The sequence below is a fragment of the Gopherus evgoodei genome, unplaced genomic scaffold (assembly GCF_007399415.2).
Source record: "Gopherus evgoodei ecotype Sinaloan lineage unplaced genomic scaffold, rGopEvg1_v1.p scaffold_51_arrow_ctg1, whole genome shotgun sequence".
NCBI lineage: Eukaryota > Metazoa > Chordata > Testudines > Testudinidae > Gopherus > Gopherus evgoodei.
In genome coordinates this window covers 1,057,894-1,079,831 of record NW_022060072.1, presented here as the reverse complement: position 1 = coordinate 1,079,831, position 21,938 = coordinate 1,057,894, and the positions used below count along the sequence as shown (strand labels likewise).

Genomic DNA, 21,938 nt, shown 5'->3' with positions numbered 1-21,938 from the left:
CCCCACACAGTGCATACACCTATACACCTACACAGACACACACATACACATAGTGTGTGCACACACCCGTACCTATACACCTACACAGACACACACACCTGTACACCCCCCCACACAGTGTGTACACCTATACACCTACACAGACACACACACACACCTATACACCCCCCCACACAGTGTGTACACCTATACACCTACACAGACACACACACACACACCTATACACCCCCCCACACAGTGTGTACACCTATATACCTACACAGACACACACACCTGTACACCCCCCACACAGTGTGTACACCTATACACCTACACAGACACACACACACACACCTATACACCCCCCCACACACACTGTGTACACCTATATACCTACACAGACACACACACCTGTACACCCCCCACACAGTGTGTACACCTATACACCTACAGACACACACACACATCTACACACCCCCACACACAGTGTGTACACCTATATACCTACACAGACACACACATACACACAGTGTGTGCACACACCTATACCTGTACACCTACACAGACACAATGTGTACACACACCTATACCTCTACGCAGACACACACACAATGTGTATACACACCTATGCTTATACCCCCCCCCACTGCCTTGGGTGTGCACACGCATGCGCACGCACACACACACTATGTACACACACCTATACCCCCCACAATGCATACACACACATCTATACACGTACACCCACACCCACAGTGTGTACACCCCCACACATACCCACATCCCCTAGGGTGTGTACACAGACACTAGAGTGTCCATCCCCACCCCCACAGAGTGTGTACACACCCACACCCCCAACAGGGATGTAAACACACAAGAATGTGTACATACACACACCCCAGAGTGTGCACACACCTCCACCCTAGGGAGCGTATCCACCTGGCCACCCACCCAGCAGGAGTGTACATACACCCACTAAGATGTGTAGATACACACCCACAGAGTGTGCACACCCCAGGGGTGCACACACACACACACACACACACAGCAGGGGTTGTACATACTCACACCCCGACACCCCACTCTCGCTGCAGCATGCCCTCCTGCGGGCACGGGACAGTCGCACCAGACTTTCTCCATGTAGCCAGTCCCCGTGCGCCTCCCACTGGCCTCTCCCTGCCTCTGCCAAGCCAGCGCCCACCTGGCACCCACAGGGGCCGTCCCCCGGGAGCCCGGCGCCCCTTCCCGGAGCGGAATAACCACAGAGACGGGCTGCGGTTTCAGAGCGTTTATGTAACAAACCAGCTCGGAAAAGCAGGTTGGTGGCAGGCTGCGGAGCTGGTCCCAATACAGGGGGATGGAGATGCCAGGCAGCGAACCCCCAGGGACCGCCCTCGCCCGCCCTGGGGGCCACCCTGCTGCTGGCGGGGTAGATCCCGGGGCGCATGTGAGTCCCTCCCTTGCCCACCTCCGGCATCCCGGCGGGCAGCGGTAGTGTTGTGTGGGTCTGGGCCCCGAGGGCTCCCGCTGGCCGGGGGGTGCCCAGTGGGCGGGACGGGGGGTGACACTCAGGGTTAGTAGCAGCAGGGAGGGGGTGTGACGCCCCCCCTGGTGGGAAGTTGGCCTCTGGAATGTGGTGATGGGGGGGACATGCAGGGCGGCGGGGGCGGGCTGTCCGCCAGGGGTCAGCCCTTGGGGTCAGGGAAGGGGCTGAGCGGTAAAGGGGCTGAGCAGTACCCTAGGCGGGCAGAGAATTGGTCCCAGCCCCCCTCGCCGGCCGGAGGGGGTCTCTGGTCACCGCCGGGGGGTGCCCAGAGCGGGGGGGAGATGAAGTGGGCACGCCCCAGGCAGGGAGAGGTCCCAGCCCCCCTCGCCGGCTGGAGGGGGTCTCTGGTCACTGCCGGGGGGTGCCCAGAGCGGGGGGGAGATGAAGCGGGCACGGCCTGGGCAGGGAGAGGTCCCAGCCCCCCTCGCCGGCCGGAGGGGGTCTCTGGTCACCGCCGGGGGGTGCCCAGAGCGGGGGGGAGATGAAGCGGGCACGCCCCAGGCAGGGAGATGTCCCAGCCCCCCTCGCCGGCCGGAGGGGGTCTCTGGTCACCGCCGGGGGGTGCCCAGAGCAGGGGGGGAGATGAAGCGGGCACGTCCCAGGCAGGGAGAGGTCCCAGCCCCCCTCGCCGGCCGGAGGGGGTCTTTGGTCACCGCCGGGGGGTGCCCAGAGCGGGGGGGAGATGAAGCGGGCATGCCCCAGGCAGGGAGAGGTCCCAGCCCCACGAGCGTCTAGGTCCACACCTCCACGGGGATCATGCCCTCCTTGCTGTTGAGGGGGGGCAGGAGGGACTCCTCGGCCAGGAACCGCAGGGGGAACTGCACCAGGTGGCCCCGCACCTGGGCCAGGTGTTGGCGGGCCAGGTCCGGGCTGACGCCGGCCAGGTTCTGCACCCCGGCGTACTCCCGCAGGGCCCGGAGCGACCGCACGGCGTTGCTGGGGAGGCAGCGGAACACCTGGGGGGGGCGTGGGTCAGAGCCAGGTGGGGCTGCAATCCATGCCCCTCACTCCCGAACCGCAGCCCCTGCCAGCCCAGCCCCGCCCCCTCCAGCTCTGCTGGTGCCCCTCACTCCCGACGCGCAGCCCCCACTAGCCCAGCCCTGCCCCCCCCAGTTCTGCTGGTGCCCCTCACTCCCAACCCACAGCCCCTGCTAGCCCAGCCCTGCCCCCCCCAGTTCTGCTGGTGCCCCTCACTCCCGACGCGCAGCCCCTGCTAGCCCAGCACTGCCCCCCCCAGCTCTGCCGGTGCCCCTCACTCCCGACGCGCAGCCCCTGCCAGCCCAGCCCTGCCCCGCCCAGTTCTGCTGGTGCCCCTCACTCCCGACCCACAGCCCCCACTAGCCCAGCCCTGGGCTCCCCCAGCCCTGCCGGTGCCCCTCACTCCCGACCCGCAGCCCCCACTAGCCCAGCCCTGGGCTCCCCCAGCCCTGCCGGTGCCCCTCACTCCCGACCCGCAGCCTCCACTAGCCCAGCCCTGGGCTCCCCCAGCTCTGCCGGTGCCCCTCACTCCCGACCCGCAGCCCCTACCAGCCCGGCCCTGCCCCCAGGCTCCCCACACACCTGATCGTAGATGTTGGCATTGGCCAGGGCGGTGGCTTTCCAGACCCCGTGGAAGAAGTCGTCGCTGAGAGGATCCTGGACGTCGAGGCCGGAGGTGCCTGATCCCCCCAGAAGCAACCTGCGGAGAAGGGCCCAGTGCTGGGATGAGGAGCCGGTGCCCAGGTAACGATCCAATGGGGGGCGTGGGATTGCACCCCGAGTCTGCAGGGCAAGGGGCACGCACAGAGCCACGGGGAGGGGACTCGCATGCCCACCTGAAGCAGTCGAGGCGCAGGCTGAGTGCGAATTTCCCCGCCTGGTACGGCTGCCCATCCATGACCGACGGGACCAGCTCCGTGTCCTCCACCAGCACGGCCAGCTCGCTGTCCCGCCTGCCCAGCAGGCTGCGGTCGTTGATGTTGGCAGAGCCTTGGGGGGCAAGGGACGGGGCAGAGCTCTGCCGGTGCCCCTCACTCCTGACCCGCAGCCCCCCCAGCTCTGCCGGTGCCCCTCATTCCCGACCCACAGCCCCTGCCAGCCCAGCCCTGCCTGTGTCCCTCACTCCCGACTCACAGCCCCTGCCAACCCTGGGCTCCCCCCAGCTCTGCCGCAGCCCCTCAATCTTGACTCAGCTGGGAGCCAGAACTCCTGGGTTCTCTCCCCGGCTCTGGGAGGGGAGTGAGGGCTGGTGGTTAGAGCAGGGGGGGCTGGGAGCCAGGACTTCTGGGTTCTCTCCCCGGCTCTGGGAGGGGAGTGGGGGCTGGTGGGTCAGAGCAGGGGGGCTGGGAGCCAGGACTCCTGGGTTCTCCCCCCGGCTCTGGGACAGGAGTGGGGGCTGGTGGGTCAGAGCAGGGGGGCTGGGAGCCAGGACTCCTGGGTTCTCTCCCTGGCTCTGGGAGCGGAGTGGGGGCTGGTGGGTCAGAGCAGGGGGGCTGGGAGCCAGGACTCCTGGATTCTCTCCCCAGCTCTGGTAGGCGAGTGACCTTCCATGGGTTAGCGGCGGAGGGAGGTGGGGGGCCAGGACTCCTGGGTTCGCGCCGGCTCTGGTAGGCGAGTGGCCTTTCCCGGGTTAGCGGTGGAGGGAGGTGGGGGGCCAGGACTCCTGGGTTCGCGCCGGCTCTGGTAGGCGAGTGGCCTTTCCTGGGTTAGCGGCCGAGGGAGGTGAGGGGCCAGGACTCCTGGGTTCGCGCCGGCTCTGGTAGGCGAGTGGCCTTTCCTGGGTTAGCGGCGGAGGGAGGTGAGGGGCCAGGACTCCTGGGTTCGCGCCGGCTCTGGTAGGCGAGTGGCCTTTCCTGGGTTAGCGGCGGAGGGAGGTGGGGGGCCAGGACTCCTGGGTTCGCGCCGGCTCTGGTAGGCGAGTGGCCTTTCCTGGGTTAGCGGCGGAGGGAGGTGAGGGGCCAGGACTCCTGGGTTCGCGCCGGCTCTCACTCACCGATAAGCACCCGGCGGTCGTCGGCGATCAGCAGCTTGCTGTGGATGTAGATCAGCTCGGTGAGCAGGGAGCCGCCCAGCTCCCCGTGGGTGCGCAGCCCGCAGATGGAGATGTAGTTCTTCCACTCATCCCCGACTGCGGGGGGGGGGGGAGAACGGGGGTTACTCAGCCCCCCTGGGTGCCAGGGCTGGGGGTCCTGAGCTCATGGGGGGCTGGGGTCCTTCCCTGGCCAGGATACTGACATCCGACATAGCCCTCACTCCGAGGTTCTCTCCCCGGCGCTGGGAGGGGAGTGGGGACTGGTGGTTAGAGCAGGGAGGGGCTGGGAGCCAAGACTCCTGGGTTCTCTCCCTGGCTCTGGGAGGGGAGTGGGGACTGGTGGTTAGAGCAGGGAGGGGCTGGGAGCCAGGACTCCTGGGTTCTCTCCCTGGCTCTGGGAGGGGAGTGAGGCTGGTGGGTCAGAGCAGGGGGGCTGGGAGCCAGGACTCCTGGGTTCTCTCCCCTAATCTAGGAGGGGAGTGGGGGCTGGTGGGTCACAGCGGGGGGGGGGCTGGGAGTCAGGACTCCTGGGTTCTCTCCCCGGCTCTGGGAGGGGAGTAGGGGCTGGTGGTTAGAGCAGGGGGGCTGGGAGCCAGGACTCCTGGGTTCTCTCTCCGGCTCTGGGAGGGGAGTGGGGGCTGGTGGGTTAGAGCAGGGAGACTGGGAGCCAGGACTCCTGGGTTCTCTCCTGGCTCTGGGAGGGGAGTGGGGACTGGTGGTTAGAACAGGGGGGCTGGGAGCCAGGACTCCTGGGTTCTGTCCCCGGCGCTGGGAGGGGAGTGGGGGCTGGTGGGTTAGAGCAGGGAGGGGCTGGGAGCCAGGACTCCTGGGTTCTCTCCCTGGCTCTGGGAGGGGAGTGGGGACTGGTGGTTAGAGCATGGGGGCTGGGAGCCAGGACTCCTGGGTTCTCTCCCCGGCTCTGGGAGGGGAGTGGGGACTGGTGGTTAGAGCAGGGAGGGGCTGGGAGCCAGGACTCCTGGGTTCTCTCCCCGGCTCTGGGAGGGGAGTGGGGACTGGTGGTTAGAGCAGGGAGGGGCTGGGAGCCAGGACTCCTGGGTTCTCTCCCCGGCTCGGGGAGGGCAGTGGGGGGTCAGAGTGGAGCCCTCCCGTGCGCCCCCCCCCGACACTCACTGGCGGCTTGCAGGCGGCACAGGATGGAGGAGTCGCCCCGGCAGAGCGTCCTGGGGGACAAAGAAAGAAGCAGCCAATGAGTGGGACCCCTCTGCCCCCCCAGTTCACCCTCTCCTGGGCCCCCTCCCCCATTACACTAGTTCTGGGCTCCCCTTCCCCCACCCCCGGTGGCTTACCCCCCATACCGGTAGGTGAAGTGCAGGATGGCCTGGATAGAGTTCCCCCCCCCCTCGGCGATGTCCCCCTCAAAGCCGGGCAGCAGGGGCAGCAGCACGAAGACCCGGAACCGCGTCTTCTCCCTGGGGGGGGGACGGGGAGAGTTAGTCCTGCCCCCACCCAGCGAAACATGAGGTGCGTCCCCCTCCCCAGGGCCAGTCCTGGGGTTCCCCCATCCTGGTCCTGAGCGACCCCCCCCTCACAGCCCACCACAATGGGACCCTGCCCCCTCCCTCACCCCCCACCCCAGGCTGTGACAGACACCGAGACCCCCGCCAGAGCGTGACAGACGCTGGGTTCTCCCCCCGGGGCCTGACAGACGTCAGGTTTCCCCCCCGGGCGTGACAGACACCGGGATCCCCCCCTGGGGCCTGACAGACACCGGGATCCCCCCCTGGGGCCTGACAGACGCTGGGTTCCCCCCCCCCCCGGGGCCTGACAGACGTCAGGTTCCCCCCCCGGGTGTGACAGACACCGGGATCCCCCCCTGGGGCCTGACAGACGCTGGGTTCTCCCCCCGGGGCCTGACAGACGCTGGGTTCCCCCCCCCCCGGGCGTGACAGACGCCAGGATCCCCCCCTGGGGCCTGACAGACACCGGGATCCCCCCCTGGGGCCTGACAGACACCGGGATCCCCCCGGGGCCTGACAGACACCGGGTTCCCCCCCCCGGGCGTGACAGATGCCAGGATCCCTCCCTGGGGCCTGACAGACACCGGGATCCCCCCCTGGGGCCTGACAGACGCTGGGTTCTCCCCCTGGGGCCTGACAGACGTCAGGTTCCCCCCCCGGGCGGGACAGACACCGGGATCTCCCCCTGGGGCCTGACAGACGCTGGGTTCTCCCCCTGGGGCCTGACAGACGTCAGGTTCCCCCCCCGGGCATGACAGACACCGGGATCCCCCCCTGGGGCCTGACAGACGCTGGGTTCCCCCCCCCGGGCGTGACAGACGCCAGGATCCCCCCCTGGGGCCTGACAGACACCGGGATCCCCCCCTGGGGCCTGACAGACACCGGGATCCCCCCGGGGCCTGACAGACACTGGGTTCTCCCCCCGGGGCCTGACAGACGTCAGGTTCCCCCCCCGGGGCCTGACAGACACCGGGATCCCCCCCTGGGGCCTGACAGACGCTGGGTTCTCCCCCCGGGGCCTGACAGACGCCGGGTTCCCCCCCCGGGCATGACAGACACCGGGATCCCCCGGGGAGTGACAGATGCCAGGGTCCCATCCCCCCGACATCGGGGTGACCTGTGGGCGCGCAGGATGCGGCCGACGATGGCGTCCCCCACCATGTTGAGCACCGCCGGCCCTTCCGCGCAGCTGATGAAGAACTGGTTCTGGGGGGAGATGGGGGGTGAGAGCCGGGCTGAGCACCCCCCCAGCCCCAGCGCCCCCCCCTCCCCGGCCCAGCCCCACCTCGATGTAGACGTAGTGCCGGCTGCTCTCGATCACGCTCAAGTAGGCGTTGTAGATGGAGCACTCGTGGGTCCCGGCCGACCAGCGATCCACGGAGCGCAGCACCTGGGGGGCGGCGGGGGGCAGGCTGAGGGGGGGCCCTGCAACTGCATGTCCCCCACCCCGAGACCCCTAATGCCCTGGGCCCAGAGAGTGACCCCCTGGGCCCATCGGGTGATTCCCTTCCCCACCCCCCCTTCCCTGGGCCCATCGGGTGATTCCCCCCCCCATTCCCTGGGCCCATCGGGTGATTCCCTTCCCCACCCCCCCTTCCCTGGGCCCATCGGGTGATTCCCCCCCCCATTCCCTGGGCCCATCGGGTGATTCCCTTCCCCACCCCCCCTTCCCTGGGCCCATCGGGTGATTCCCTTGCCCACCCCCCCTTCCCTGGGCCCATCGGGTGACCTGTGCCCGTTCGGTGCCCCCCAGCCCTCGCCCCCCAGGGCTCCCACTGACCTGCACGTCGGCACACTGGGCGCCGGCGAGGGTGCCGGGCAGGCGGTGGGCGGCGCTGAGCGACTTGGGGAGCAGGCAGGGGTACTCCGGGCCCCGGTACTTGTTCTTCACCGTCTGCAACAGAGGGGAGGTGGGCGGTGGGAGCGACCGCAGGTACCAACCCCCCTCCCCGGGACACGGGCCCGCCCCGTTGGGACCCCCCCGCCCCCCAAGTCGGGCCCCGGACCTTGGTGAAATTCCAGCGCTGGATGAAGTGACGGGCGACGTCGCGGGCAGCTCTGCCGTGCATGGCCACCCCCACGTCCCGCCAGGGCATCCGGGGCATCCGGGTCCTGTCGATGAAATCTGACCCCCGGCGGGAGCCGGTCAGCAGCCGGGCAGGGGCTGGAACCCGTGTCCAACAGTCCCCAGCCCCAATCCATCTGGGCCTGGGTCACCTTGGCTACAGGGCAGAGTCGGGGGTCGGACCTCACCCACTGGGGGGAGGGTGCTGTGTTGTGAAGGGGAGGAGGGAGGTCCACTAGGGCTCCCTCCATGGAAGGGCACAGTTAAGGAGATGTAACACTTTCACAGGAACAGTTAAGGGGATGTAACGCTCTCAGGGGCACTGTTAAGGTGATGTCAAGCTCTCAAGGGCCAACTTACTGGGGTGTAATGCTCTCACAGGTACTGTTAAGGGGATGTAACACCCTAATGGGCACAGTTAAGGAGGTGTAACACTCAGGGGCACAGTTAAGAGGCTGTAATGCTCTCAGGGGCATAGTTAAGGAGATGTAATGCTTTCATGGGCACCATTAAGGAGGTGTAACACTCTAACGGGCACAGTTAAGGGGGTGTAATGCTTTCAGGGGCACAGTTAAGGGGATGTAACACTTTCACAGGAACAGTTAAGGGGATGTAACACTGTCAGGGGCACAGTTAAGGTGATGTCAAGCTCTCAAGGGCTCAGTTACTGGGGTGTAATGCTCTCAGAGGCACAGTGAAGGAGATGTAATGCTCTAACAGGCACCGTTAAGGAGGTGTAACACTTTCAGGGGCACAGTGATGCTGTTAAGGGTGTGTAATGCTCTCAGGGGCACAGTTAAGGGGTGTAATGCTTTCATGGGCACCGTTAAGAAGGTGTAACCCTCTCAGGGGCACAGTGAAAGGGATGTAATGCTCTAATGGGCACTGTTAAGGGGATGTAATGCTCTCATGGGCACCGTTAAGGGGATGTAATGCTCTCATGGGCACAGTTAAGGGGATGTAACGCTCTCATACACACGCCAGGGGCAGAGTTAAAGGGAGGTAGTCCATAGTCAGCCCCCGGCACGCACTGGCTGCCACGCACACTGCCCAGCCCAGCTCCCCACCCCAGCCAAATGCCGGAGGGACCCCCCGATCACCTTCGAAGGGCCGGTCGAGCTGCACCCAGTCCTTGGTGATGAGGTTGCTGTAGTCTTTGCCCAGCCAGAGTTGCTGGTTGGCAGCCAGGTCGACAGGCGGCTCTTCCCCAAGGAGGGCCCCGCTCTGAGGGAGACAGCGCCCAGCGTAGGGAGTGGGGTCACTGCCCAGGGAGAGAAGGGGGGAGGCCTGGGGCAGGCGGCTCCCCAGGGCAGGAGGGGGCTCTGACCTTGGTGTGGGGGAGCAGGTCGGTGAGCCGGTAGTGGTGGTCGTCCCAGCGCCCGTAGGCCAGGTCCAGCCCCCCGAGAAAGGCCACGCTCTGGTCCACCACCACCAGCTTCTCGTGGTGAGCCCACAGGAACACGGCGGAGGAGACGTGGTCGGGGTGGCGCATCACCTGGGCCGGGGGGCGAGACGGCTTAGAGACCCTTCACCCGGGTCAGTCTCCCCTCCCTGCTCCGCCCTCCCGGACGCCGGGGTCCCGTCTCCCCTCCCTGGGCTGCCATCACGGACGCCCGGGTCCCGTCTCCCCTCCCTGCGCCGCCCTCCCGGACGCCGGGGTCCCGTCTCCCCTCCCTGGGCCACCATCACGGACGCCCGGGTCCCGTCTCCCCTCCCTGCGCCGCCCTCACGGACGCCCGGGTCCCGTCTCCCCTCCCTGCGCCGCCCTCCCGGACGCCGGGGTCCCGTCTCCCCTCCCTGCGCCGCCATCACGGACGCCCGGGTCCCGTCTCCCCTCCCTGCGCCGCCCTCACGGACGCCCGGGTCCCGTCTCCCCTCCCTGCGCCGCCATCACGGACGCCCGGGCCCCGTCTCCCCTCCCTGCGCCGCCCTCCCGGACGCCCGGGTCCCGTCTCCCCTCCCTGCGCCGCCCTCCCGGACGCCGGGGTCCCGTCTCCCCTCCCTGCGCCGCCCTCCCGGACGCCGGGGTCCCGTCTCCCCTCCCTGCGCCGCCATCACGGACGCCCGGGTCCCGTCTCCCCTCCCTGCGCCGCCCTCACGGACGCCCGGGTCCCGTCTCCCCTCCCTGCGCCGCCCTCACGGACGCCCGGGTCCCGTCTCCCCTCCCTGCGCCGCCCTCCCGGACGCAGGGGTCCCGTCTCCCCTCCCTGCGCCGCCCTCCCGGACGCCGGGGTCCCGTCTCCCCTCCCTGCGCCGCCCTCCCGGACGCCGGGGTCCCGTCTCCCCTCCCTGCGCCGCCGTCACGGACGCCAGGGTCCCGTCTCCCCTCCCTGCGCCGCCCTCCCGGACGCCAGGGTCCCGTCTCCCCTCCCTGCGCCGCCCTCCCGGACGCCCGGGGTCCCGTCTCCCCTCCCTGCGCCGCCCTCCCGGACGCCGGGGTCCCGTCTCCCCTCCCTGCGCCGCCGTCACGGACGCCCGGGTCCCGTCTCCCCTCCCTGCGCCGCCGTCACGGACGCCCGGGGTCCCGTCTCCCCTCCCTGCGCCGCCCTCCCGGACGCCGGGGTCCCGTCTCCCCTCCCTGTGCCGCCATCCCGGACGCCCGGGGTCCCGTCTCCCCTCCCTGCGCCGCCCTCCCGGACGCCGGGGTCCCGTCTCCCCTCCCTGCGCCGCCCTCCCGGACGCCGGGGTCCCGTCTCCCCTCCCTGCGCCGCCATCACGGACGCCCGGGCCCCGTCTCCCCTCCCTGCGCCGCCCTCCCGGACGCCGGGGTCCCGTCTCCCCTCCCTGCGCCGCCCTCCCGGACGCCAGGGTCCCGTCTCCCCTCCCTGTGCCGCCATCCCGGACGCCTGGGTCCCACCTCCAGGCCCCCTGTTCTGCATCCCGGATGCCTGGGTCCCCTACCTTGACGTTGGGGTGCAGCAGCATGAGGGCCCGCTTGCTGTAGCCGCTGTTGATGCCCAGGGCCAGCTCCACCTCCTTGAAAAGCAGCACGCAGACCCGCACGCCCTCCTCCTGGGGGGGCAGGCAGGGCATTAGGGGGGCCGGGGGGGCCGGGGGGACCCCCGCGCCCCGGGGCACTCACCGCCTTGTGCTTTAGGAGGATATCCAGGCGCCAGTCGTCCGTCTGCGCCGGGCGCTTCAGGTGCATCTCAGGGCTCAGCCTGCGGGCACAGAGGGGCCTGGATTGGGGTGGGTTTTGCCCCCGGCACCCCCTCCGCCAGGCTCAGTGTGGGGGGCTGGACCCCTTGAGGTCCCACCCTGCCCGGCGAGACCCCCAAGCTGTGGGGCTGCGGCGTCCAAGATCTCCGAGCGGCAGATCAGTGGAATCCAGCGCACTCCCAGGAGGGGCGTGGGGCTGGGCCCCAGAGGGGGAGGCAGGGCCAAGGTTGGGGGCAGAGCTGTAGAGCGGGGAGGGTGAACAGCACAGAGTCAGGACCTGGGGGGGCAGAGGGTGCGTGTGAGGGCCAGGGGGCAGGCCAGGGCCCGGGGGCTGCAGGGAGGCAGACCAGGGCCTGGGGGGGGCTGCAGGGGGGCAGGCCAGGGCCGGGGGGGCTGCAGGGGGGCAGGCCAGGGCCCAGGGGGGCAGCAGGGGGGCGCTCACCACCAGTCAGCGATATAAATTTCCTCCTTCGCTTGCATCAGTGCATCAGCCACAGCCGCAAAGTACCCGGCGCCGTTCACGAACCTGCCAGGGGGGCGGGAGAGAGACTGGAACCTCGGGGGGCTGGTGACCCCCCCATCCGCCCCCATTACCCCGATTCCCCAGCGCGGAGACCTGCCCCATCTCACTCCCCCCACCCCCTGCATGCAGGATACCGAGCCCTCCCCGTTGGGGCCGAGTGTCCCTGGCCCCCCCTCACCAGCGGGCAGGGGTGCCCTCGCGGACGGGCGCGAAGGCCTGGTGGCGATGCAGCCGCAGGAAATCCTTCCCCTGCTCCGCGGCCAGGTCCATGATCTCCTGCCCCCACCAGCGCGCCTGCCGGTAGCTGCTGCACTTCAGTATCAGCGTCCTGCCGGGGGGGGGGGAATCACAAACCAGCCCCCACTCCTCTCCCACAGCCAGGGAGAGAACCCAGGAGTCCTGGCTCCCAGCCCCCCCTGCTCTAACCACCAGCCCCCACTCCCCTTCCAGAGCCGGGGAGAGAACCCAGGAGTCCTGGCTCCCAGCCCCCCTGCTCTAACCACCAGCCCCCACGCCCCTCCCAGAGCCGGGGAGAGAACCCAGGAGTCCTGGCTCCCAGCCCCCCTGCTCTAACCACCAGCCCCCACTCCTCTCCCAGAGCCGGGGAGAGAACCCAGGAGTCCTAGCTCCCAGCCCCCCTGCTCTAACCCACCAGCCCCCACTCCCCTCCCAGAGCCGGGGAGAGAACCCAGGAGTCCTGGCTCCCAGCCCCCCCTGCTCTAACCACCAGCCCCCACTGCCCTCCCAGAGCCGGGGAGAGAACCCAGGAGTCCTGGCTCCCAGCCCCCCCTGCTCTAACCACCAGCCCCCACTCCCCTCCCAGAGCCGGGGAGAACCCAGGAGTCCTGGCTCCCAGCCCCACTGCTCTAACCACCAGCCCCCACTGCCCTCCCAGAGCCGGGGAGAGAACCCAGGAGTCCTGGCTCCCAGCCCCCCCTGCTCTAACCCACCAGCCCCCACTCCCCTCCCAGAGCCAGGGAGAGAACCCAGGAGTTCTGGCTCCCAGCCCCCCTGCTCTGACCCACCAGCCCCCACTCCTCTCCCACAGCCAGGGAGAGAACCCAGGAGTCCTGGCTCCCAGCCCCCCCTGCTCTGACCCACCAGCCCCCACTCCCCTCCCAGAGCCGGGGAGAGAACCCAGGAGTCCTGGCTCCCAGCCCCCATTGCTTTAACCACCAACCCCCCTCCCCTCCCAGAGCCGGGGAGAGAACCCAGGAGTCCTGGCTCCCAGCCCCCCACTGTCACCCCCCCTTGGCGGGGTGGGACCCTGGCGTCCGGACCTGGCACTGTTCTCGATGCGGACCCCGTACTTGCTGTCGGTGGATTTCTTCCCCACCATGACGCTGAATCCCGGGTCGAAGAGCAGCACGAAGGAGACGACCCCCGACTCCAGCTTGAGGTACAGCAGGAAGGAATCCTTCACCACCAGCCACCTGGGGGGAGACGGGGCCAGTGAGGGGCGAGGGGGCCACACAGACCCCGGCCCCGCCCTGGCCCCCCCAGCTCACCTCTTCGACCAGCGGTAGCAGATCTGGTGGTGCCCACAGCAGTTGAGCCCCTGGATTCGGTGCCCGCCGGAGCGTTTCAGGATCATGCCCTCCCTGCAGCAAGAGCCAGGTCAGTGAGGAGAGAACCCAGGAGTCCTGGCTCCCAGCCCCCCCTGCTCTCACCCACCAGCCCCACTCCCCTCCCAGAGCCAGAGGGAGAACCCAGGAGTCCTGGCTCCCAGCCCCCCCTGCTCTCACCCACCAGCCCCCACTCCCCTCCCAGAGCCAGAGGGAGAACCCAGGAGTCCTGGCTCCCAGCCCCCCCTGCTCTCACCCACCAGCCCCACTCCCCCCCCAGAGCCGGGGAGAGAACCCAGGAGTCCTGGCTCCCAGCCCCCCCTGCTCTGACCCACCAGCCCCCACTCCCCTCCCAGAGCCCGAAGGAGAACCCAGGAGTCCTGGCTCCCAGCCCCCCTGCTCTGACCCACCAGCCCCCACTCCCCTCCCAGAGCCAGAGGGAGAACCCAGGCAGAGAAAGCGAACTGGACTCACAGGCCCTTGGGTCCCAGGTCGGGGATGAAGGAGAGCTGGCTGACATCCAGGAACTCCACCTGCAGGGGAGAGCTGCTCAGAGCGGCAGGCGTGGGGAAACTGAGGCACAGAGGCAGGGCAGAGAATGGAACCCAGGAGTCCTGGCTCCCAGCCCCCCCTGCTCTAACCCACCAGCCCCCACTCCCCTCCCAGAGCCAGGGAGAGAACCCAGGAGTCCGGGCTCCCAGCCCCCCCTGCTCTAACCCACCAGCCCCCACTCCCCTCCCAGAGCCGGGCAGAGAACCCAGGAGTCCTGGATCCCAGCCCCCCCTGCTCTAACCCACCAGCCCCCACTCCCCTCCCAGAGCCGGGGAGAGAACCCAGGAGTCCTGGCTCCCAGCCCCCCCTGCTCTAACCCACCAGCTCCCACTCCCCTGCCAGAGCCGGGGAGAGAACCCAGGAGTCCAGGAAGTTGAAGGGGGGGCCGTGGGGGGCCCGCTTCCTTACCATGGCGTGGTAGTTGCGGTAGAAGGACATTGCCAGCAGGGAGTTCAGGTAGCTCTCGAGGTACTTCTGTGGGGAGCAAGGGAAGGTGTGAGAACCCCACACTGAGAGAGGGAGTTTGGCCTGGGTGCCCCCCCCAGCTGCCCCACACGTCCTCTGCTGCCTTCAACGGCTCCCTATCTCCCCGTCCCTCCGAGGGGCTCCCTCTGCCCTAAATCTCTGCTCCCCTCACTGGCACAGGGGATAAACCCCCCTGGGTTGGACGGAACCAGGCCGAGATCTATTAGCTCTAAAAGCTGCCAGGACCCGGGGACCGGACACAATCAGTTGAGTTCTCAGGCACCAGATCCTGCTTCCCTCGGTCCGTGGCTCCCTCCTGAACGCCGGACGGGCCGAGAGCCCCGGTCTTACCAGGCCAGCGGGTGTAGGGCAGGTGCATTGGACTAATTAAAATGCTTTCACTTGACATGAATTCGACTTTCCACCCAAGTGGGGCAGAGAATGGAACCCCCGAGTCCTGGCTCCCAGCCCCCCCTGCTCTAACCCACCAGCCCCCACTGCCCTCCCAGCGCCAGGGAGAGAACCCAGGAGTCCTGGCTCCCAGCCCCCCTGCTCTGACCCACCAGCCCCCACTGCCCTCCCAGAGCCGGGGAGAGAACCCAGGAGTCCTGGATCCCAGCCTCCCCGCTCTAACCACCAGCCCCCACTGCCCTCCCAGAACCGGGGAGAGAACCCAGGAGTCCTGGCTCCCAGCCCCCCTGCTCTAACCCACCAGCCCCCACTCCCCTCCCAGAGCTGGGGAGAGAACCCAGGAGTCCTGGATCCCAGCCTCCCCGCTCTAACCCACCAGCCCCCACTGCCCTCCCAGCGCCGGGGAGAGAACCCAGGAGTCCTGGCTCCCAGGCCCCCTGCTCTAACCACCAGCCCCCACTCCCCTCCCAGAGCCGGGGAGAGAACCCAGGAGTCCTGGCTCCCAGCCCCACTGCTCTAACCCACCAGCCCCACTGCCCTCCCAGAGCCGGGGAGAGAACCCAGGAGTCCTGGCTCCCAGGCCCCCTGCTCTAACCACCAGCCCCCACTCCCCTCCCAGAGCTGGGGAGCGAACCCAGGAGTCCTGGCTCCCAGCCCCCCTGCTCTAACCCACCAGTCCCCACTGCCCTCCCAGCCCGGGGAGAGAACCCAGGAGTCCTGGCTCCCAGCCCCCCTGCTCTAACCCACCAGCCCCCACTGCCCTCCCAGAGCCGGGGAGAGAACCCAAGAGTCCTGGCTTCCAGCCCCCCTGCTCTAACCCACCAGTCCCCACTGCCCTCCCAGCCCGGGGAGAGAACCCAGGAGTCCTGGCTCCCAGCCCCCCTGCTCTAACCCACCAGCCCCCACTCCCCTCCCAGAGCCGGGGGGAGAACCCAGGAGTCCTGGCTTCCAGCCCCCCCCCAGCTGTAACCCACAAGCCCCCAGAGCTGGGGAGAGCCCCCAAACCGTGACTCAATCTCTCGGGAACCTCGGCTAAGACACAACAAGGCCGCCTCCGGCAGTAATTTCAGACTCCGGAGGAAGCCAAGCCGGATGGCGTCTCTGGGGAAATGAGGGCGTGAAGCCAGAGCCTTGACTCCTGGCCAGCGCCGGGGGGCCCGGGCCGGGTCACCGGCCGGCGAGAAAAGAGAAAACCCCACATGCCAAACGCCTGTGATTTACCCTCCAGCATCCGCCCCCCCCACCCCCTACCTGTTTGCTGGAGGGGCGTCTGGAAGTGCCATCACCCCCATGCGGCAGGGCAGGCATCTCCAGAGAGGTGGCCTCTGTGCGCGACCCATGGACAGCAAACCTGGGGGGGTGTGGAATCAGAGATGGGGTGAGACTTAGGGGGGACAGGCCCCTGCCCCATTCCCTGCCCCCCACCCGAGCCAGCCAGCCCCTGCCCCAGGAGGGTTATTCTGGGATGGTTTTGGGCAGCTAGTTGCTTTGGAGACCAGTCTGGGGCCAGGCCTGGAGAACGCGGCTCAGGAGAAGGCAGCTGCCGTGTGGGGAAGCAGGGACCGGGGCTGGGGGGGGGTGCCTGCGGCACAGGCCCCGCTGCAGGGGGTGGGGGTTCGGACCTGGAGAGGGGCAGGAAGCTCATGAAGATCTTGTGTCTCATCAGGTCGCGGTGCAGCTCCTGGAAGTGCCTGAACTTCTTCTTCATGGTCCAGGTGAAATCCCCGTGGGTCAGCCACAGGGAGTACAGCGTGCTGGGCCGGATCTGTGGGGAGAGACCCCCGGAGTGCAGGCTGCCAGCCCCTGCTCTGACCCACGGCCCTCCTAGAGCCGGGGAGAGAACCCAGGAGTCCTGGCTCCCAGCCCCCTTGCTCTGACCCACCAGCCGCCACTCCCCTCCCAGAGCCAGGGAGAGAACCCAGGAGTCCTGGCTCCCAGCCCCCCCTGCTCTGACCCACCAGCCCCCACTCCCCTCCCAGAGCCGGGGAGAGAACCCAGGAGTCCTGGCTCCCAGCCCCCCTGCTCTGACCCCCCAGCCCCCACTCCCCTCCCAGAGCCAGGGAGAGAACCCAGGAGTCCTGGCTCCCAGCCCCCCTGCTCTGACCCACCAGCCCCCACTCCCCTCCCAGCGCCGGGGAGAGAACCCGGGAGTCCTGGCTCCCAGCCCCCCTGCTCTGACCCACCAGCCCCCACTCCCCTCCCAGAGCCGGGGAGAGAACCCAGGAGTCCTGGCTCCCAGCCCCCCTGCTCTAACCCACCAGCCCCCACTCCCCTCCCAGAGCCGGGGAGAGAACCCAGGAGTCCTGGCTCCCAGCCCCCCTGCTCTAACCTATCAGCCCCCACTCCCCTCCCAGAGCTGGGGAGAGAACCCAGGAGTCCTGGCTCCCAGGCCCCCTGCTCTGACCCACCAGCCCCCACTCCCCTCCTAGAGCTGAACAGAGAACCCAGGCGTCCGGGCCCCCTGCGCTACTCACCTTGGAGCCTGTGGTGTACCGCTCGGTGCCCTCCACCCGGGCGGTGACGGGCACCCCCTTGGCAAACACCGGCCCCTGCGATTTGAATGGCTTCAGGTCATAGACCACCAGGAAGGGGTGCTGTGGGCCCCCTGCGGGACGGACGCATGGGTCAGGGGGGCAGACACACGGACCCCCCCATCTCCCTCCCCCACATGCGTGGAGGCGGAAAAGCCTCCTGCTCAGTGCCGGACACATGGACACACCGAACCCCAGCTTGGGCGGGCTGGGCACCAGGACGCCTGGGTTCCTGGGGAGGGTCCCAACACTCAGCCCTTGGCTGTGAGGTTTGGGCTGCCCCCCCTCCATGGCGTGCCAGGGAGCCCCCCCCACCTCCGGGTGCCTCCCCACTCACCTGCCTCCTCGCCCTCCCGCAGCCCCTCCACTTCGTCCCCGTCCACCTGCAGGTCCGAGGCGTCCAGCGAGGTGCCCCCTGCGAAGGGGCCAGCCAGGGTCTGCATGGTGCCGGCCTGTGCCCGGAGAGGAGCTGAGATGGGGAGGGGGAGAGAACCCAGGAGTCCTGGCTCCCAGCCCCCCCTGCTGTGACCCACCAGCCCCCACTCCCCTCCCAGAGCAGGGGAGAGAACCCAGGAGTCCTGGCTCCCAGCCCCCACTCCCCTCCCAGAGCCGGGGAGAGAACCCAGGAGTCCTGGCTCCCAGCCCCCCCCTGCTGTAACCCACCAGCCCCCACTCCCCTCCCAGAGCCGGGGAGAGAACCCAGGAGTCCTGGCTCCCAGCCCCCCCCTGCTGTAACCCACCAGCCCCCACTCCCCTCCCAGAGCCGGGGAGAGAACCCAGGAGTCCTGGCTCCCAGCCCCCCCTGCTCTAACCCCCCAGTCCCCACTCCCCTCCCAGAGCCGGGGAGAGAACCCAGGAGTCCTGGCTCCCAGCCCCCCCTGCTCTAACCCCCCAGTCCCCACTCCCCTCCCAGAGCCGGGGAGAGAACCCAGGAGTCCTGGCTCCCAGCCCCCCTGTTCTGACCCACCAGCCCCCACTCCCCTCCCAGAGCTAGGGAGAGAACCCAGGAGTCCTGGCTCCCAGCCCCCCCTGCTCTGACCCACCAGCCCCCACTCCCCTCCCAGAGCTGGGAGAGAACCCAGGAGTCCTGGCTCCCAGCCCCCCCTGCTCTAACCCACCAGCCCCCACTCCCCTCCCAGAGCCGGGGAGAGACCCCAGGAGTCCTGGCTCCTAGCCCCCCCTGCTCTAACCCACCAGCCCCCACTCCCCTCCCAGAGCCGGGGAGAGACCCCAGGAGTCCTGTCTCCCAGCCCCCCTGCTCTGACCCACCAGCCCCCACTCCCCTCCCAGAGCCAGGGAGAGAAGCCAGGAGTCCTGGCTCCCAGCTCCCCTGCTCTGACCCACCAGCCCCCACTCCCCTCCCAGAGCCAGGGAGAGAACCCAGGAGTCCTGGCTCCCAGCCCCCCTGCTCTAACCCACCAGCCCCCACTCCCCTCCCAGAGCCAGGGAGAGAACCCAGGAGTCCTGGCTCCCAGCCCCCTGCTCTGACCCACCAGCCCCCACTCCCCTCCCAGAGCCGGGGATAGAATCCAGGAGTCCTGGCTCCCAGCCCCCCCTGCTCTGACCCACCAGCCCCCACTCCCCTCCCAGAGCCGGGGAGAGAACCCAGGAGTCTTGGCTCCCGGCCCCCCCTGCTCTAACCCACCAGCCCCCTGGCAATGGGAAATCCCTGGGGTGAGCGATTTCCTCATGCAGCTGATGGGGGGACCCAGGAGTCCGAGAGGTACGGATGGGGAATGCAGCCAGGTCTCCAGCAGGGCATTGCTGGGGGGATGGGACCCAGGTGTCCGGGACGGCAGCACCAGGCACTCACTCCTAGGGGCCCAGGGAGGAGGGGAGAGGGAACCCAGGCATCCGGGATGGCAGCGTGGGGGGGGGGGGGGGGGGCTGGGTTTCCTGGGACAAATTCCTGGTGGGGGGTGTCAGGCCCAGCTGCCCCCCGGATAATGCCCCCCAGGGGAAGTGGGGGATGACCCGGTTGATCCATCGGTGACGTGGGGGCCATTATGGGGTTAATCGGGGGGAGCAGCCCCCCCGGCTGTTTATGTAACAGCGGCCTCTGGCCTGCGGCCCAGTCAGTCACTAGGGGGATGGGGAGGGCCCCAGGGAGGGACCTGTGCTAGCGGGGGGGGGGGGGACACGGCCTTTGGCTGCAGCCCCCCTCACCCCCCAGCTAGGCCAGGGCTGGGGGGTGAGATCCCCACCCAACCCCACTGCGCTGCCAGATCCCTTTCCTCTGACCCCACAGGCCCCCCGCCCTCCCCCACCCATCATCCTGCCCCACAGCCCCGCCAGACCCCCCAGTCCACCCCACCCCACAATCCTCCTGCCCCACCTGTGGCCCCCAGTCCCGCCAGCCTCAACCCACAGCCCTTGCCAGCCCCCTGGTGCTGCTCAATCCTGCCCCACAGCCCCGCCGGTGCCCCTCACTCCCGACCCGCAGCCCCCCAGCCCAGCCCTGCCCCCCCCCGCCCAGCCTGCGGTTGTAATTAGCAAACAGAGATTTTGAGTCAGTTCCGAGTCACGTGGGGGACCGAGACTGGCGTGGGGGGGAGCAGAGAGCGGCTCTGTTCCCATAGCCCCCCCCCACATGGCTGCTTCTGGGGAGGGTCCCGTCGTCGGCGAGGAGCAGGGGGCTGAGGTTGCTCCGGGAAACGGGGAGGGGTGAACGGGACCCCCCCCCCAAGAACTAGCTGGGCCCTCCCCTTGTTATGGGGCGGGGACCAGGTCTCCCCCCCCCAGGGGAGGGACCTGCAGCAGCAGCGACCCACAGGGCGAGGGGCGTCCTGGGGGGGGGGGGCACGAGGAGGGGGTCTAGGATCTGCCCCCCCCGCGGGAAACCCCGACACTTACCCAGGGGTGTCCCCGCCCGGCCCCACGGCCTGGGGGTGCGCGGCTGGGTGGGTCCCGGCGGCGCTGGGCCGGGAAGGGGAAGTTGTGGGGGGAGCTTGGAGCCGGTCCCGGGACAGCCCAGGCCGGCCTCCTCCGGCTGCCAGGGAGACACCCTGCCCCACAGACGGGAGGGGGCGGCCTGGGGGGTCCCTACTGGGGGGGAGCTGGGGCAGTGGTGGGACCCCCTGGGATGGGGCTCCAGGGAGACCCTACAATAACACACCCTCCTGCGCTGTCCTGGGCACCCCACGGCCCCCACCAGTGCCCCTCATTCCTGACCCGCAGCCCCCCCACAGCCTAGTCCCAGAGCCGGGGAGAGAACCCAGGAGTCCTGGCTCCCAGCCCCCCTGCTCTGACCCACCAGCCCCCACTCCCCTCCCAGAGCTGGGGAGAGAACCCAGGAGTCCTGGCTCCCAGCCCCCCTGCTCTGACCCACCAGCCCCCCCTCCCCTCCCAGAGCTGGGGAGAGAACCCAGGAGTCCTGGCTCCCAGCCCCCCTGCTCTGACCCACCAGCCCCCACTCCCCTCCCAGAGCTGGGGAGAGAACCCAGGAGTCCTGGCTCCCAGCCCCCCTGCTCTAACCCACCAGCCCCCACTGCCCTCCCAGAGCCGGGGAGAGAACCCAGGAGTCCTGGCTCCCAGCCCCCCCGCTCTGACCCACCAGCCCCCACTCCCCTCCCAGAGCCGGGGAGAGAACCCAGGAGTCCTGGCTCCCAGCCCCCCTGCTCGGACCCCCCATCCCTGCCGGTGCCCCTCACTCCCTACCCGCAGCCCGTTAGCTCAGCCCCGGGTGGGAGAGGGGGGGGCAGTATTTGCCAAGGGCGGAGCGGACCCCAGCCAGTCCCAGGCCGCTCCCGGCAGACACACCCCAGAGCCAGCTGCAGCGAGGGGGGACACCTCGCGCTGGGGCAGCCCCAGAGCCGAGAGCAGGGGGGGCCGCGGGGGACCCTCCCAGCCAGAGACCTCCAGGTAAGGGGTGGCTGGGGGGATGGCCAGGTCTTTGGGGGAGGGGAGGACAGTGTTGGGGGCACAGGGGGGTGATGCTGGGGGGCACAGCACGAGGTGTAGGGGGACCCCCAGGGAAGAGGGGTGCAGCAGGGGGGCCTAGCGAAAGAGCCCAGGAGGGGGGAGAACCGGGGGTGCAGCGGCACAAGATGGGGTGGGCCATGGGGGTCTGTGCCCCACTGATTGGGGGATGCTCTGGGCTCCCAGCCTGGTTGGTATCGGGCCATGGCAGCCGGGGCTGGGTGTCAGCTCCCACCCCAGTGACATGGGGGCAGAGTCCCTGCACCCCCCATCTGGGCCCTGCCTGACCCCCTGCTCTGCCCCACAGACCCCCGGCAGGATGGGGGCGAGGCTCCTGCGCAGCTTCTCCTGGGCCGGGCGCCGGAAAGGGGCCCCCAGCCCCCCAGGTGAGAGCACCCCCCACAGCCTGCTCCCTGCCCCCCTTCCCCTCCCTGTCCACCCCTATGTCCTTCCTGTCCCCCGAGATTTACCCCCCATTCCTCTCCATGGGCGCCCCCCACCAGATCTGTCCTGCCCCCATCCTCCTCCCTGCCCACCCCCATATCCCTCTCTCTGCCCCCCAGATCTGCCCTGCCCCCCATCCTCCTCCCTGCCCACCCCATCCCTCCTACCCCCATATCCCCCTCCCTGCCCACCAGATCTGCCCCATTCCCCCCACCAGATCTGCCTTGTCCCCCCATCCTCCTCTCTGCCCACCCCCACATCCCTCCTACTCCCATATCCCCCTCCCTGTCCC

General features: G+C 68.9%; 1 protein-coding gene across 7 annotated transcripts; it reads right to left on the bottom strand.

Moving 5' to 3' along the window:
• Window positions 1-1,830: 1,830 nt before the first annotated feature.
• On the bottom strand, window positions 1,831-20,208 carry PLD2 (phospholipase D2). 7 transcript variants are annotated; one of them, XM_030547020.1, is made up of 25 exons: window positions 20,138-20,208; window positions 17,622-17,753; window positions 17,228-17,358; window positions 16,376-16,518; window positions 16,005-16,104; window positions 14,286-14,351; window positions 13,800-13,858; window positions 13,269-13,361; window positions 13,041-13,193; window positions 11,939-12,088; window positions 11,680-11,763; window positions 11,161-11,239; window positions 10,980-11,090; window positions 9,406-9,573; window positions 9,179-9,302; window positions 8,020-8,138; window positions 7,794-7,907; window positions 7,299-7,403; window positions 7,131-7,219; window positions 5,852-5,965; window positions 5,667-5,716; window positions 4,497-4,631; window positions 3,340-3,493; window positions 3,086-3,203; window positions 1,831-2,481 (listed from the first exon to the last, which is right to left on the bottom strand). In XM_030547020.1, the coding sequence occupies exons 2-25, from the start codon at window positions 17,725-17,727 to the stop codon at window positions 2,257-2,259; spliced, it is 2,790 nt and encodes a 929-aa protein (XP_030402880.1). In that variant the 5' UTR covers window positions 17,728-17,753; window positions 20,138-20,208; the 3' UTR covers window positions 1,831-2,256. The 7 variants fall into 7 exon arrangements, with proteins under 7 accessions (XP_030402880.1, XP_030402878.1, XP_030402879.1 ...); XM_030547018.1 differs by having other exon boundaries at window positions 17,622-17,736; window positions 20,138-20,198; XM_030547019.1 differs by lacking the exon at window positions 20,138-20,208 and adding an exon at window positions 18,930-19,417 and having other exon boundaries at window positions 17,622-17,736.
• Window positions 20,209-21,938: the final 1,730 nt, after the last annotated feature.